This window comes from Falco naumanni, chromosome 4 (assembly GCF_017639655.2).
Source record: "Falco naumanni isolate bFalNau1 chromosome 4, bFalNau1.pat, whole genome shotgun sequence".
In the NCBI taxonomy this organism is placed as follows: domain Eukaryota; kingdom Metazoa; phylum Chordata; class Aves; order Falconiformes; family Falconidae; genus Falco; species Falco naumanni.
In genome coordinates this window covers 59,166,281-59,182,013 of record NC_054057.1, presented here as the reverse complement: position 1 = coordinate 59,182,013, position 15,733 = coordinate 59,166,281, and the positions used below count along the sequence as shown (strand labels likewise).

At 44.9% G+C, this 15,733-nt stretch overlaps 1 protein-coding gene across 2 annotated transcripts in view; it reads right to left on the bottom strand.

Annotated features, from left to right (window-relative positions):
- Positions 1-15,733, bottom strand: part of LOC121088038 (vasoactive intestinal polypeptide receptor) — a 116,084-nt gene that overhangs the window by 74,657 nt on the left and 25,694 nt on the right. For both annotated transcript variants that reach the window (XM_040593664.1, XM_040593665.1), the window contains exon 2: positions 3,061-3,157. In XM_040593664.1, coding sequence (XP_040449598.1) covers positions 3,061-3,157 — 97 coding nt within the window. The remainder of the gene's footprint in view (positions 1-3,060; positions 3,158-15,733) is intronic.

Below are 15,733 nucleotides of genomic sequence, written 5' to 3'. Positions count from 1 at the left end.
AGCAGTCCTACGGTTCAGGACCGCTGGCACCAGCAGCTGGCACCGACTACCAGAACTGAAACCACCGAGGTTTATTTTGGAAAGAAAGCATCAGTTTCACCTGTGCATGTGCACCCGCTGTAAGGAATGGGTGTTCGAAGACAAAATGGCATTAAGACAGATGTTACTGTTTATCAGTGGAAATCTACCTGCTTATCCTGAGCTGGTGATCGATCTCAGCCCTACCATCAGTTGCTCTTAATAAGTGACTAATCTATCTGACACATCAAATTACATCCATGATTAAGCTCCTCTGATCAATACAATTGATAATGGCTTCTAAACAAAGCTTTATTTCCAGACTGTACCAAAATGGTGTATTTCCTTATTTCCACTCATTTAATTAGAAATGATAACAAATCAGTTGTTAAACCTCAAGTGATTTTCTTTTCGCTGAAAGGATGTGGAATGTGCAGAAGGCAATGCACCCATCTGGCCATAAATCAAGGTATTGCATTATAGATGGCAGGGAATCTCAATTACTTTCCACTCTCCTTCTCTGGGGGACTGAACTGTGTTAAAATTACATTTTCCCTGGGAGTTATACTAGGAGTTTTTCCTTTCCAGCAACACTCAGATTAAACAGTCATCACCTTCATACGATCGCGTATCATCACCTTCGTAAGTTTTCTCCCCAACAAACTTCCCCCTCACCCCCAACCATCAAAGTTCAAAGTTTTATTTTGCAGCTATGCTGAGCTACATTTCTTGAGTGATGAAGCCCCATTCCAGAAAAACATATTTTTTTACCTACTTGTGCTCACACGCTGTGCCTTGTACACTCCAAGGGGGGAAAACAACCCATTTACGCACTTTGAAGTTACCTGTCCGCACTGCTTTCAAAACAGACTTCCCCATAAGATGATTCACCCATAGTCACTCATTTGAGAGCCAACACTTCAGAGATGCTGAATTGCAAGTGCACCCCTGGGTATCCAGATGAGTCAGGTGCTGAGCTCTTAAATACCTGCTGATGCTTTGGGGCAAATGGATGCCAACTGCTTTCCACTCAGTTTGCATTGTAAAATTTGTTTGGACACGTGCTGTGTCCCTACACATGCTTCTTCCACACTGGTGTCATCAATGACTACTTCTACCCAGGACATGCAGACACACAAATGACATCTGAGTAACTCAGGAGTAGCAGGTACTGTCTCCATGGACAAAACCCAGTTTATAGGGCTCACAGCTGCAATTCCAGAATCAGCCCCACTTAATGACTATGGGTAGTGACTGGTGGAAATGCAGAATTATCCCAGTCCAATATTTCACTATTCCATTATTAAAAAAAAACACCGAAAGATTTTTATATACTTGCTAGTGCTTGCGCATTAAGAGCCTGCAGCATGACTGAGTGGTATTTTTGCATTAGAATCAGGAAAAATGTTTTCAATGGTTTAATTCAGCAGGAAGGAAAAAAAATGTTTTGGATTAAACTTTCCAATGAGCAAAATAATTTTGAAAAAGCAGGGAAAAAAATATTAACACTTCAAGTATTCTTCAATTTTGAATGTACTGTATTTAATTGAATTTCTTTAAATATCCATGAAAACAAAATGAGGCATTTAGTTTAGTGTTTTTAATTACCCTGACACTTTTCTTTACTGGATTCCAGGAGAACATTTCTTCAGATGGCTCCATTTAACTGTACAGGGACACTTGAAATCATTTTTGAATCAAAGAAAACCATATCTTAGCAGATAAAAGCAGGGGCCAAAAGCCATCCTTGCATTCAGTAAAGCACCTCCAGGGATCAGCTTGTCCCCAGGATGTAATTCTATCATTAAGTAGCATTCCGCAGGAGAGTCCTTCAGTCTGTAGCCTAACTGCAAGCAATGCCAGTGGCGAGAGGATGAGCAGACATCCTCTTCCACTTTTTCAGGAGGTGGGACGCAAACATCAAGCAGGATACACATCTTCTCAGCCCTTCCCCCGGGAACGTGATCCCTTGTTTTCGGTGTCTGACAGCCCACCACTGGTCCCTACACCCTCCCTCGCAAAACCAGGATCTGGAACTTGGAGGGGGAGAGGTCCAACTTAATGCCTCAACCCGGGGCTTTGACAGCACTGCCGCAGGATGTGATGGGATTGGACAGCACCAAACCCAAAAGTTTTCTTTCTCTCCCCCACTGACATCTACAATTTAAGACTGAGCATGGGTGGCTGTGTCAAAATTCCCCAAGCTCTCTGCAGGCTGCCCACTGGAGGAATTGTGCTAGCATAGACCTTTTCAACATCACCCACCTGTGTCCTGTCTCACAGGTTGGTGTGCAGCTCCTCTGCTCTCAGCAGCATCCCACAGCCTCTCTCCTGCTCTGAAATCCCGCATGCCCCATGTGTGGTGTGCCATGCCTGCTCCTCAAGGGAGCAACAGCCCTGCAGCTGCTGCCTGATGCTAGGTTAGAGGGACCTTGGGAGGACGGAGACTGAAGAAAGGATTGGATTAAGGGGGCTGGAGAGCCTTCCAGAAGGACTGCTCAGTGTGTTGTGTGCTCCATGTCCTGTGAACAAGAAGAGGATCTCAGCCACCTGGTCCAACTTCATAGCTGTCTTGCAGCACAACCTTCCTTCCTCTGCTTTGCCACCAGGACAGGAGCAACTTTGGCATGGGGATGGGAGGGCAGTTCAATGGAAGAACAAGGTTGCCACGACTTCCCTTGAAGCAAACCAAAGCCTATGAGAACTTCAGGCTTTCAGATCCCAGGGAAAAATTGGTTAAGGCACTTCCAGTTCAGAGAGAGATGGATGACTGTGATTAAACACACTGAGACACCTAAGCTAGGCTTACCCAGCTGGGAGGCAGCCAGTCATCCCCAACGAGCTATGCAAACTCTTGGTTGATTGAATCGTACTTTGGAAATACCTATTTCTCTCCCTTGTAATGTAAGAACTCAACATCAGCTGGAGGGACTGCCCTGATCCAGCAGCAGCAGGGGTGAGCAACGGCGGCATGGGCAAGGACAATGTGAGGCTGGGCAATGTTGGCTTGCAGGCCAGGGAGAGAAGACAGCATCCCCATACCTGAAGTCTGGTTCTCCCCGATAAGCTCTGCCAAGCACTGGCTGCGCTCCTCTTCAATCTCCTGCATGATGCTGCACTCCGGACGCGTGCTGGATGCCTGCAGAAAGGGCAGAGAAGAAGAGAGTGAGCAAAACCCACAGAACGCTCAGAGATGCGTTGCTGGGGATCCATGCCCATCTGAGCTCTCCTGGGGCACTGCGCAATGGGGATACACATCCAGCCTTATTTTATGTTTGCTTGAGAGAAGGGAGTGTAACCCAGAGCCTGCTGAAAAAACCAGCATTTCCCTCCACTCCTTCCTTAAGAAAAAAACCAACCTATATTTTTCTGATGATAAGGAGCAATTCTGCTTCTTTATGCTCCAGGAACCCTGCCTGACTAACCTAACACCAACTGCTATCTAGGGCAGGAAGATGGCAGTATTAATATTCATGCCAAGAGCAGCGGGATCTGTGCTTACATGGTTTATTCCCTCCATTGTCACATGGTCTGCCTCCTGGCTCAGGCTAATTCAAAACAAAACAAAAACCAAATCAAATAAGAATGAAATCTCTGATGCAGATTAGGAGATCAAGGAGCTAAAAAGCAGGAAATTCTCAATGACAAGACTTTTTCCCCCAAGTGGTTTCTGTTTAGTCAGACCTAATTATATTGTGTTTGCAATACAACAGTGGCTATAAACGTTCAGGTAATTAATTGCGGGCTCCTCACAACATGCAATTCATTAACTACCTCAATCATAAAATGTGCGAGTGACAATTTGCACTCCAAACCATGAGCCATGAGCTCACAGGTAACACCCTGTCACCCACACACGCTCAGCTTGCAGGGAACACCTTGCTTCATTGCTGTGGCAGCTGCCAGCAAAAACTGGGGTCCCGTTATGCGTGGCATAATGCACAACCCCCCATCTCGGTCAGAGAGACTGGAAACGGCACTTGGCAGGGAGAAACCTACTCAGCTGCAAAGAGATGGCAAGAGGGGAATAATGTGAAGAGAGCAGAAGTCTCAGCTTGAGTTTATGCTGTCACTGTTAAAAAAGTGATGCAGGGAAAACTGTGAGTCGTGTGAGCTTCAGGGATAGATTTTGAGGACACAGGATGAGCTTTTGCCTGTAAGAAGTCATTGATTCAGTGTTCACTCTTGCCAGATTTTGGAAAAAGCATATATTTTTATCAGAAGTAGGCTGAGGGAAAAAAAAGAAGAAAGAAAAAAGAAAATTTCATGTCTTGTTTCAAAATGTGTGAGCAATTTCTCCATCCATATATTTGTCAGACAAGCTGGTAAGACAGAAGGCCCAGATACCTTTTGAAAGAACAATTGTTTGATGTAAATTGCCTTTGAGTTAAAATTATAAAATAATACAGCACAGTAAATTTATTCACACCGTTTTTTATTAACTCAACCTGCTCTCTTCCCTATTTCACTCCATGTCTTGTTCAAACTGTAACTTCTTTTAGGTTGGGAAAGGGCCTTGATTAGTAGTGTATAAACAACTAATTATATGGTTTTCTAGTAAAATTAAAAATAAATAAAAAAAACCCAAACACAAGAAGGGGGGGGGGGCGGGGGAGTGGATTATTTGGAGTTTTCTCAGTACTCAAATGCTTCTTTTTCCCAAAGGGAAAGAGATCTTATGAAATTTTATCTTGGCTCATCTAAAGTACCATAGATTCATTTTGTTTTGATTTACAGTGCTTCTTGCTGTTTTATTTTAACCTTAAAAAAGTGTGAGGGGAAGCGTGAGAGATCTGCAGAACACTTGCTGTAAAAATAAAGATTGAAATGTTTTCAAAACATTCTGACTTTTTCAAAGGAAAGTTTAACTCTCTGGACTTAAACTATTGCCAAATTCACCTCACATCTATAAATAACTCAAGTTTTTACTTTATAAATTAATTCATGCAGCTCTAACTTTGATCAGGATTGGCAAAGCGCTGTGCACTTCTACAACATATTTTATTTTTTTTCTATGCAGTAAATTTTCTACCAAGCCCATTAGTAAGTACTTCACTGCCGCATCTTCCCTTCACTAAAAATGCATGCCTAAATTGGTTGATTACATATTTACCTCAACAGCCTGATATTTACTTTTGAATAAATGTTTTATCACCTTTAAAAAAAATAAAAAATCAGGCCAATTCATTGTTAGTGTTCTGAAAAGTGGTCTCATGATGGATTCAGGTAAACTTGATCATAGATGGAATTTTAAAAATCTCACTTTTTTTTTTTTTCATCCAGTCCAAAGGAAAGACATCTATGTTAGGCAAACCACTGGAAAAAGAGTGTCCAATAGCTAAACCACCAGAATACAGGTGGACTTGACTCATGCACTGCTGGTGCTGCCTTGCTATGAGCTTCTAAGCAAGGTGGGTGGCTCTGTGGAAGGCCATGAAGGAGTATTCAGGACCCCGATCCTCACGGATTTCAAGCAGAGCCAGACACTGAGGTGGGATTTAGTGTCCCGAGCAGAGGTATCCAGCCTTATCCCAGAGCAGATCTGTTCGGTGCAGGTACAGTTGAGATGTTCCGTGGTGGTATCCCTCTTGGCCAACAGCTGTCACTGCAGGGGGCATGGGCCCATGTAAGCTGGATGTTGGATCTGCCAACGCCAAACCAGACACCTCACCTACATACTAACCTCTCTAAACCAGTACTAGTTACTTCAAACAAACACTAAGGCTGCAGACAACATTGAGTTGCGGGGAGTGCTGACCTGCAGGGTCTGGGCAGGCCAGGCCGAGGGGCCGAGCCCAGCTGTGTGAGGGTCACCCTGGCCCCGTGCCGGGCCCTGCCCAGGGGTCACACCAGCCCCAGGAGCTGCGGGCTGGGGGCAGGGGGCCGGGCACTGCCCGGCGAGGAAGGGGCTGGGGGGCAGCAGTTGGGCACGAGCCCCCCCATGCCCAGGTGGCCAAGGGGGCCAGCAGCGCCCTGGCTGGTGTCAGACACGGCGTGGCCAGCAGGGCCGGGGCAGTGCCCGTCCCCCTGCGCTGGGCACTGGGGGGGCCGCCCCTCGGATGCTGGGCTCAGTTTGGGCCCCTCAGCACCAGCCAGACCCTGAGGGGCTGGAGCGTGTCCAGAGCCGGGCAGGGGGCTGGGGAAGGGGCTGGGGCACCAGCCTGGGGGGGGCTCAGGGGGGAGCTGGGGGTTCAGCCTGGAGAGAAGGGGGCTCAGGGGGGACCTTCTCGCTCCCTGCAGCTGCCTGACAGGGGGGTGCAGCGAGGAGGGGTCGGTCTCTGCTCCCAGGTGACAAATTGACAGGACAAGAGGAAACAGCCTCAAGTCCCACCAGGGGAGGTTCAGATTGGATATTAGGAAAATATCCTTCACCAAAAGGATGGTCAAGCTCTGGAACAGGCTGCCCAGGGAGGTGGTGGGGTCACCATCCCTGGAGATTTTTAGAAGACGCATAGATGTGGCGCTTAGGGTCATGGTTTAGTGGTGGGCTTGGCTGCCTTAGCTTAACAATGGGATTCAATGATCTTAAAAATACTTTCTGACCTAAACTATTATATAAACAACAACCAAACAAAAAGTGGGATGCATCTCACCTTCTCTCTCAGCTGGAAACATCTTCCTTCATTTTAGCTGGGTAAAAGCTACATGTTTAATCTGAACTGATTTTTACCGTTCCTTCTAGTCCACAGAGAGCTAGCAAGCACCAGCCCTGAAGGCTTTCATCCCACTTCACTGACTGTAGTTGGACCAGTTCAAACTCAAATACCTACTATTTAGCTGGAGGTCAGTGATGTGTGAATTTCATGTCTAAAGACCTTTAACTGAATCATCAAGGTCAACAAACAGACTCACATTGGAGGCTACCTAGTTTATGGCTCGTTTTCCTTGCTAACTAAAAAGTAAATAAATAACCCAAACAAACACAGCAACCTCCTTCTACCTCCCTAGTGATAACACTAATAACCCTCACATTAAAAAAAAATAAATCTTAAAAAATCACAGTTTGGGGCATCATTTGGAAACAGGAAATTGTGTCTCTTTTTGTTGGCAGGTCAGTTCCGTTGGCACGATGGTGAGCAGGGCAACAAGTCCAGCTGCCTGAATTCACCTCCCAGTTAACAAAATGCCCATGGCTGAAAAGACTTCCCAAGAGCTGTGAGTCTTGCTTGCCAAGGGGAATCTTCCCTGGGATTAAAGGCTAAGTAAGTCTCCTTCCTTGCTGTATTCCTCCTAGAAAACTTCGAAGTAGACTTTACAGACAGTTTAGTACAAACTCACTGTACTTCATCCCCAGCTCTGTTTTTTATTGCTGTGTTGTTTTGGTTTGTTTGTTTGCTTTTTTTCCTGTGTAAAAGGCAGAGATTTGGGGCTTTGGCATCTTTCACTGCAGTGGGCAACTGGCCACACAGACATGAGGCTGAGCAGTACACTAATTCCCATTTCCCATCCAAAAAGTGTAGATAAAGGAAAAGCATGACTAGCTTTGGTTAGCTCACATTAACATCAGCCAGTGAACAGTAATCTGGTTCCCTGGGCATGTCTGTTGTGGGTGAAGCTGAAACTCAGTCAAGCCCCCTTTGCTAAGCCCTCCTGGCATGCCCAAGATGCCAGGTAAAAATTGTGGTGGGTTTGTCAGGGGTCATTTTTCCTGCACACAGTCTGAAGTCATGGGCAGACAGGTGAAGGGAATGTTTTTCTGGGTGCAATTTGCTGCAGCTCTTGAATTCTGCAGCAACTCTCATGTGGAATTATCCCCAAAGACTTTATTAATGAGAGTTTTCCTTCCCGCCAGATCCCAACAGTTGTTAGAGGATTACCACACAGTCTGCTACTGCAAATAAACCCATTGTGTACACTCTTTAATTAAATACAATTCAAAGGATTGTCACAGACTGAAGGAGCCACAGAAGTATTTAGTCCCATCTACGCTGCCGGCCATTAGCAGGGCCAGGCTAACCGTGGGACGGCTCCTTTGCTCATGTGGAAACTTCTCAAAGGCAGGTGGGATTCCCAGCAAAGCCACAGGTGCAGGTAAGCAGGAGTAAGGACCCCCAAGAAGTGATGTGAGCCTCAGTATCTCCCCTTCTCCTGATCCCGGAGTGTTCCTGGGCTCCCCTGAAGCTCACCATACAGAGACGTAGGGTGACCACAGCAATAACAGGATTTGAAGTCAAGCAAGGAAGACTAGAACTGAAAAGCCTGCAGATGATGAAATCACACCCCTCACCCATTTCTGTTCAGCTCCCAGAGCCTACACAGTAGTGACACTTCCAGTTATCTGAATGAAAATTTCTTAGGCTGTTATTACCTTCCTATAGCTTCTGTGAAGGTAGTGACAGTGTAAGACAAGAGCATCAGTTGCCTTCCTATAGTTTCTGTAACACGACTTTGGTCACTGCTTTAGGTAGAGATGGAGATTCTTAATGTTTTTTCACGTGGACAGCAAAGGAAATGAAAGACTTTTGCAGGCAGGTCTCATTTCAAGCCTCAGTAGCATAACCTGAAGGAGCTACTTCTGGCTGGTTGCCAGAAGAGCTCCACATTAATTTCAGACCAGGGCCTTTCATTTATGCTCATTATTTGTAGCAACACAGGAACTGAAGAAACTTCTTATGCAACAATCTTGGCTTTGATTTCTTCCATAACTTCATTCAGCTCTGTCTTAAAACTAGATTTTCAGTTTCTTTCTAGTTACTTCCTATTGAACATCCTCAGGAAAATGCAGCTTTATTCCTAAAAGCCCTCTGAGCGAGTCCCCAGAAATACTGTGTACATGTGCAAGAATAAGCACGGAGGGTGGACCACAGGTAGACACCGACACAGGATTTTTATCTATACTGATGGGTAACACAGTTTCCAACGATGACACTGTCAAATTTAAAAGCTGAAAAAGCTCTGGTGGTCTTGAGGAAAAAGAAGAAAAAAAAGACAGTATCTATGGAGTACTATAATTATTTGCTCTTCTAAAGGACCTTTGTGTAAGAATCCAAAAACATGCTACAAATATGTCATGACAGCATGGGGAAGTAAATGTTAGATGCCAGTAATACAGACATAAACTAAGAGATAAGACCGCATTCAAAACATACCAAACGCCCTGTATGGCCTTTGTAGGATCAATAAAGGACTTGCAAACCCGATGTTTTTTAAGCAGAGGCAAGCGATATTCTGCTATGACCTCTACTCATGTAGTAAATACACTGCTCTGCAACCAGCCATCAGTAAGGGACTCTAGGAGCATGGGTAGCAGCATGTGTCCCCAGGAGACTTTTCCAAATAAAAGAGGTCCAGGCAAATACCCAAGTATCCTGACTCCCACTTTGCTGTTCAAACCACTCCATTTCATGTTTCTGCCAAATATAATCATGCCAATATCAGATCTATCATTTGATGAGGAAAGCAGATGTGGTTTTTTCCGGCTCATCCAAGCAAGTCCTGTTAAACAAAGAGAACTTGGCCAAATCAATCCAGCAGCTTGGAGGCACAGAGACTTCAATTAGTCTGATTGTCCCCTATCTCTGTGAGGGGTTGGGAGATCAAGGAAACATGTGCAGAGTGTTTTGCAAAGGGCTTGGAGAACCAGAAGGAAAGGGAAGCTGAGCAGCTGTGTTGCTTAACTCCTTAGTGACAAGCTTGTATATGCCTCACTCGGAAAGCAGAGCTGAATTGGGGTCTTAAAGAAGTGACACCCTGGCACCGGAGTGATGACACACAGCAATTAAAAGAAAGGCAGCACTTGAGTAAATTCTCACAACTGAATAGGAGACAGCTCTGATGGCTCTTTACTTTAAATTACCATCTGGAATAGGTGGTAAGAATTTCCTTTCCAGGAAGTTCAGACAAAGGAAAACAATTCAGGCTATTGCAGAAATAAAGGGATGCTACAACACTAAGATCAGTGGTGCTTACAACTACAATTCAGAGTAAAAAGCAAAGTGTTATAATATCTCTCTTATGGTTGAGAAAACATAAGCAAGTAACAGTACTGATTACCCTAAGAGTACACAGGGGCAGCAAAGGAAGGAAAGAAGAGGACTCCACTACCTGACTTCTATCGAAACTGGAGAGCAGCAAATGAACTTGCAGTTTTCCCTGAACTATTGGTCACTGACTGCTTTCAATTTCTTTTTTCCTTTGGGTCTAAGGAGCAGAGCCCTGTTGAGGAAAATTCTATTTCTTTAAAGATTGTTCAGAAACTTAACTACTAAACTCATCAAAGCTTCTGGAGGAAATTTGCCTCCAAAGCTTCTGCTCAGCCAGTTACAGGAACAGCAGAAATCAGGGTAAATGCAGATCCAGAACTGTGTGACCCCCAGGATTCAGAAACGTGATTTGGGGATCCATGGGCAAAAAGTGTGTGTCTATAATATAAACATCTACATCTGTCTACTTCACTTTGATCATCCTTCCCCACTTGAAAAGAGAAGCAGGCACTTTTATGGCATGAGTCACTTCAAAATAAAAGGACTGTATAAAGCAAGTGAGAGGAAACTTACCCTATACTGCTTCATCCAGGGAGCCTTGGGCTGAGGCGTGGATGTCTACACCTCAAATACCTACAGTTACATGAGGTAAAACCCACAGACCTGGGCTCATGTCTAAACTGAATGATTTCCCTCCAGATAGCCCCGACCTTCCCCAGTGTATGCCAAGAGCAGATGTGAGGTGGTACCGGGCAGGATCCCTATGGAGAAGTTGAGTGAAAGGCTGGTAAGTGCTCTGATTTGTAGGCTGGTAAGTGCTCTGATTTGTTTACAGGTTGCATCGTTTTCAAGACGATCAACCTTGAAATGCTGCTTCTGAATGCAAGGTACTGGGCTTCAGGAGAATGTTGCAGGTAACCTGTTAATACTGTCCTGAATTGCTGCTCAACTAGCACAGAGTCATCTCCTGAGCAGCCAGCTTTTGCCTGCTGTGCACAGAAGAAATGGTCCCCAATTCAGCTGCAGGCTCAGAAGGGACTAGAAAGCCCTCAGTGGATGTCTCAGCAAAACCTGTGAGTTGCTTGTGTTCCTCTCTCCTCTGTCCTGGGTCAGATCGTAACTCCTGACAAAGCCTCCATCATCCAGCTCTGATTCTTGTCCTGGGCAACCACAGAGGGCTGCTACCCAGTCCTGCGTGCTCTCCACTGCATTTCCAGCTCACCCCAACTCTGGCACTAGAGTCCTGTTTTCCTCCTCAAACCAACCCAGATGTTACCATCCACCAGGTCCACCTGCCACAGTGTGGAAGATGTGGACTGAACTCAGACCTGCTCAGGTGGCCCCAGAAGGACTTGGGCTGGGGTGTAGAGCAGAAAGGGTTCCCAAATCCAAAGCAATGGAGACTGGCAGTTTGAGTAATATCCTGGAGAGCCCACGGGTATGTCAATGGGCAGTTCAGCACAGAGGCTGTGACAAATTAGGAATATGATTGAAATCACAGTGAAGTCCTTGAGGTTTCTTCCTTACCCTTCAAGTTCTCAAGCATTCCCTAGACCTCTCCCACTGCCTGGAAGCTGCACACATGTCATGTACACAACACCTTCGGCAAACAGGACTCTGCAAGCCTCCTGGAAGGCTGGCTATGGGATATTATTTATAACCAGGGAGCTGGTTAAAGCAAGCTGGATGTTCTCTAGTTCTCAGAAACACTGCAGTAGTCTGGTTTGAGGAACAATGGTTTTGGCTAGCAACACGGGCAGCTCCTTTTAACCTTTTACGGGAACTGAAAGTTCTGAGAGTCTCTAGAAACCCAGTGTTAAGCCACGGCTACTGCACCATCAGTAAAGCAAGGGCTGGAGTGACTGACACCGGGCTTGCCCACCACTCATGCTGGAAACCCTCACAGCTGCAATATGCAGCAGCCTCACCTGGAGCTCTGGGGCTGCCTGGAGAGGACATTTCCCATGCACAGCTTCTCACTGTAAACTCTGTTTTTTGTTGTTTGTGGGTTTTTTATGCACTCAGGGAAGGATTGTGAACAGCAGAGTGGCAATGTCACAGAGCAGTCTAGCAGCCAGCGTTCCTGGCATGGCTTTTCCTAGGCAGAGCAGGCACTCTGAAGCTCAGTGGCAGCTAGCAATGAGGACAAAAGAGGGTGTTTGGCATTTACTCAGTGCTGTCTCCTTGCTTCACTTAAGCAGCCTTAGCATCTCCAGCTGAACAGGCAAAACGGGACACATTCAGCATTTGGAGCACCCAGTACCTGACACCTTCCTGAGCTCACCGAACACTAAATGACTTTAGGACATGGAACTTCCAATCCTGTGATCCAGCAACCATAAAGAAAGAGTCAATTGGGGCAGAACACAAGTTTTTCAGGGTCAGTACCACTTCTGTAAGAGCAACTAGGAGGAGACAAAGGAACAAGAAACAGAAAACATAAGAAAAAAAACTCACATGTATATAATAATCCTCCCTATGGCATATGTCTTCCACAGCACCTTTCAATAATACAGTTGGTGATAGGGTTTTAATCTTCTTGGCTATCAATACCTTCAACATCTTTTATTAAACCAACAGTAGGACCAATTCCAGGATGATTTGACTGTTCACACACCACTCTGCATCCTGAAAAAGTGCCCCTAACAGGGCTCGTTTGTGCCACTATTCAAAGCTTTCTATTGAAATCCAGGTACATGCCTGGAACAATCTATAAATGCAATTCATTTCAAAGAATTCACTTCAAAAGACTGATTACCTACCAGGGAGAGTACAAAAAATACAAAGATGTTGGCAAAAGATGAGTTTAGTTCATTCGGAGATCAAGAAGAAATGAATCTTCCCCCTTTCAAATGAAGAAGTGATTCAGTCAAGAAGGCTCTGGGTGAAGATGTTACTTATGGGTTTATAAACCATCCTTTATAAAGCATCAAAGCTCTCTAAAAAGATTCGTCATGGAAAGTCTGAAGCATCCAGGTGTGTCTTCCAGGAATAAGAGCCTACTGGGATGAGCTCCCTACCTTGTTTCAGAACAAAGGATCAAGTCATTCTCTTAATAATAAGGCAGCCAAGAGTACCCCAGCGATTTGGAGCCACTCCAAGCACAAGAGCTGCTATCTTCCACAAATCGGGACAGGGCCATCCTTCCCTTTGTTGGCTGAGGATGGAAGGAAGCAAAAGGGCAAAAATACGTGAGGGAGAGCAAATAAGGACAATCATAGGAAGCACTGCTGTCATGAAGAACAAAGATCCACAAGAATGGGGAAAACCAAGCAGAGAGCAACTGAAGAGATCCTTACCAAAGAGAGCACAAGATGGACACACAGACACAGCCTTGATTTAGAACAGAACATGCTGGAGAGCACTGTCTGGTTGTCCACAGCTCTCCTAGAGGAAAGCTGCTAATTACATTTACATTTGGGAGCTTTGGATTCAGATGTTTTTGATAAAACTCACTGTGCCCAATGTCTCATCTGCATAGAGAACACAGTCCGTCTGAGCAATTGATAAAGAGGAACATACTCCATCAGGACTTAGTGGACTGACTAAAGATGGAAATTTTAGGAGGGACTTACAGTTCTGCAGGAGAAAGTAAACCAGAGCTGAAACCATCAGCATTTGCCCTGCACAGCTTTGAGTGGTCTATGTGAAGGGTCAGTATGAAAACATGGGAATAACTTCAAAATGTGGTTCCACTCTTCCCGGCTGAAAAGGACTTAAAGCTACAGGCTAAATAGGTTGAAACACGAGCCTAAGAGACTTTACACCTGAAAATTTAACAAATACGACATGAGACACACTCACACAAGCTGTTTAAGCCAGGCACGCATGTAATACCTCCACCTGAAGAGCACGCTGATGTCCTTCCAGGAGCCTGAGGACCACATCTAATTTCTCTGACAGCCCCAACCACCTTCCTCTTAATAATGCTCAGAAAAGACTTATGATCCCAAAGTGATCGTGATGCTGCAACAGGGCTGCATCTCAACTACCATCACTTCTGCTGAGTACACAGCTCAAGTGAAACAGATGATCAAAGTGAAGTGTCAGATGCTAGAAATACCTCCATTACAAATCAAAGCAACCTGCTAGCAATTTCCATGCTTTGAACATGGCGAGGCTTGGCCAGGCAAGAGTTTACCGATGGCTTTAAGGAAGTAAGTATCTCACTCTCTCGCTTCCCGCAGGACCTCATCATTCCAGCTTGGCTGTTAGCTGAAGCTTTGCTTCCCGTCGGTCCCTGAAGCAAAGTCAACTTGCAGCTGCCTTCCACTGTGCAACTAGATTGTGATGAACCGGCTAAGCAGGCAGATAATTAATCCTAGGTTTTTTGTGCTGGGCATTTCCTTTTGTCATTCCTTACCTGCTATCAACACAGATGAGGGGGAAAGCTTACAGGGAAGACGTTTCTGCTTTGTGTATTTAAAAGGGAAAATATACAAGGGCACAAATGACACAGAAAATGAATGCTTAGATGGCAAAACCACCTTTTAGTGGTACAGTATCATCAGACCTCTCTCAGGTGATGCCACTGGCTGTAGATCTCAAAATGTTTTGCAAAGTTAGTATGTCTAGCATCTTTTGACAGATGGAGAAACCAAGGCAGAAAGCCGAAGATCATCCAGCAAGTTAATAGCTTAAAAAAAAAAAAAAAAAAAAAAAAAACACCACAACCCACATAAAAGAAACCACAACAAAAATGTCAGGTTGCTCTGGCTGCCTCCCAAAACACCTTCCTTATACCAAAACCAGACAAAAGCAGTCACAAAAAAAACCAACAACCTAAATACTTCACACTCCCTGTTACCAGTATTTGCATGTCTCTGAAAGACCTTTTCATATGCCAGTGTACTCTGATGTCCACCTCTGTCACACATACCCTGCTTTCTATGAAATATTTAAATGTTCTTCTCAAAACGTGCTGGTGGTTCAGCCAGCAAAGAGCCAACAGAGAAAAAGAGAATCTGGGTGGAAAAAAAGAATGGGAGAAGTCAGCCCCTGTTCCACGGGAGGAAGAGAAAGACTTCAAATCTCCTTTTAGGCATATTGGGTATGAGGAAAATAGTAGATTAGAAAATTAGGAAGATAAAACCTGAGATGGACATTAGGAGTGATAAGAACACCTGGGCAGAGTGGCTGATGGCTCTGGAAAGAAAATGATGTTCAGAGCAGTACGAGAAGCAGCAAAACCTCTGAGCACTGCTAGAAGTCTAGCCTTTGCTGTCAAGACCAACTCAGCTAAGCAGAAAAACTATTTCAGCAGTATGAAAAAAAAAAGAGAACAGCAACAGGGGAGGAAAAAAAAAAAAGAAAAAAAGATTGCTGTGCAAATTCAGATTGCTGAAATTCAAGATAAAACTAAGCATAGCCCCCAAAAAAGGAGAAGTTGCAGCAGCCCCACCCCCCACTTCTGTTCACTGGCTTCTTCAAAGAACTGGAGGTAAAACTATAATTTTATTAATACAAAGTGGAATAGTTAACACATGGTGAAAATGATTGAGCTTGAATAATTGAGAACAACGACGGGCTGACTGTGAAGGCAAACAAGGGTACGGAAACCGTTGTATATGAGGTGAAAGCCACTCAAAAGAGAACAACCTGCTCAGATGGGGTGGTGGGAGTGGTACCATCTGGCTGAAAGTCAACAAATGTAATGCCTTTTTATATGGGGGTGGGTGGTGGTGGGGAGATCCAGACAGTTATCAGCAAGCTAATCTGAGAACAAAACTACACAAGAGTTTTGAACACCACTTGAAGGAAAGAGTAATTGAAAGCGTGGCAGCAAATGGAGA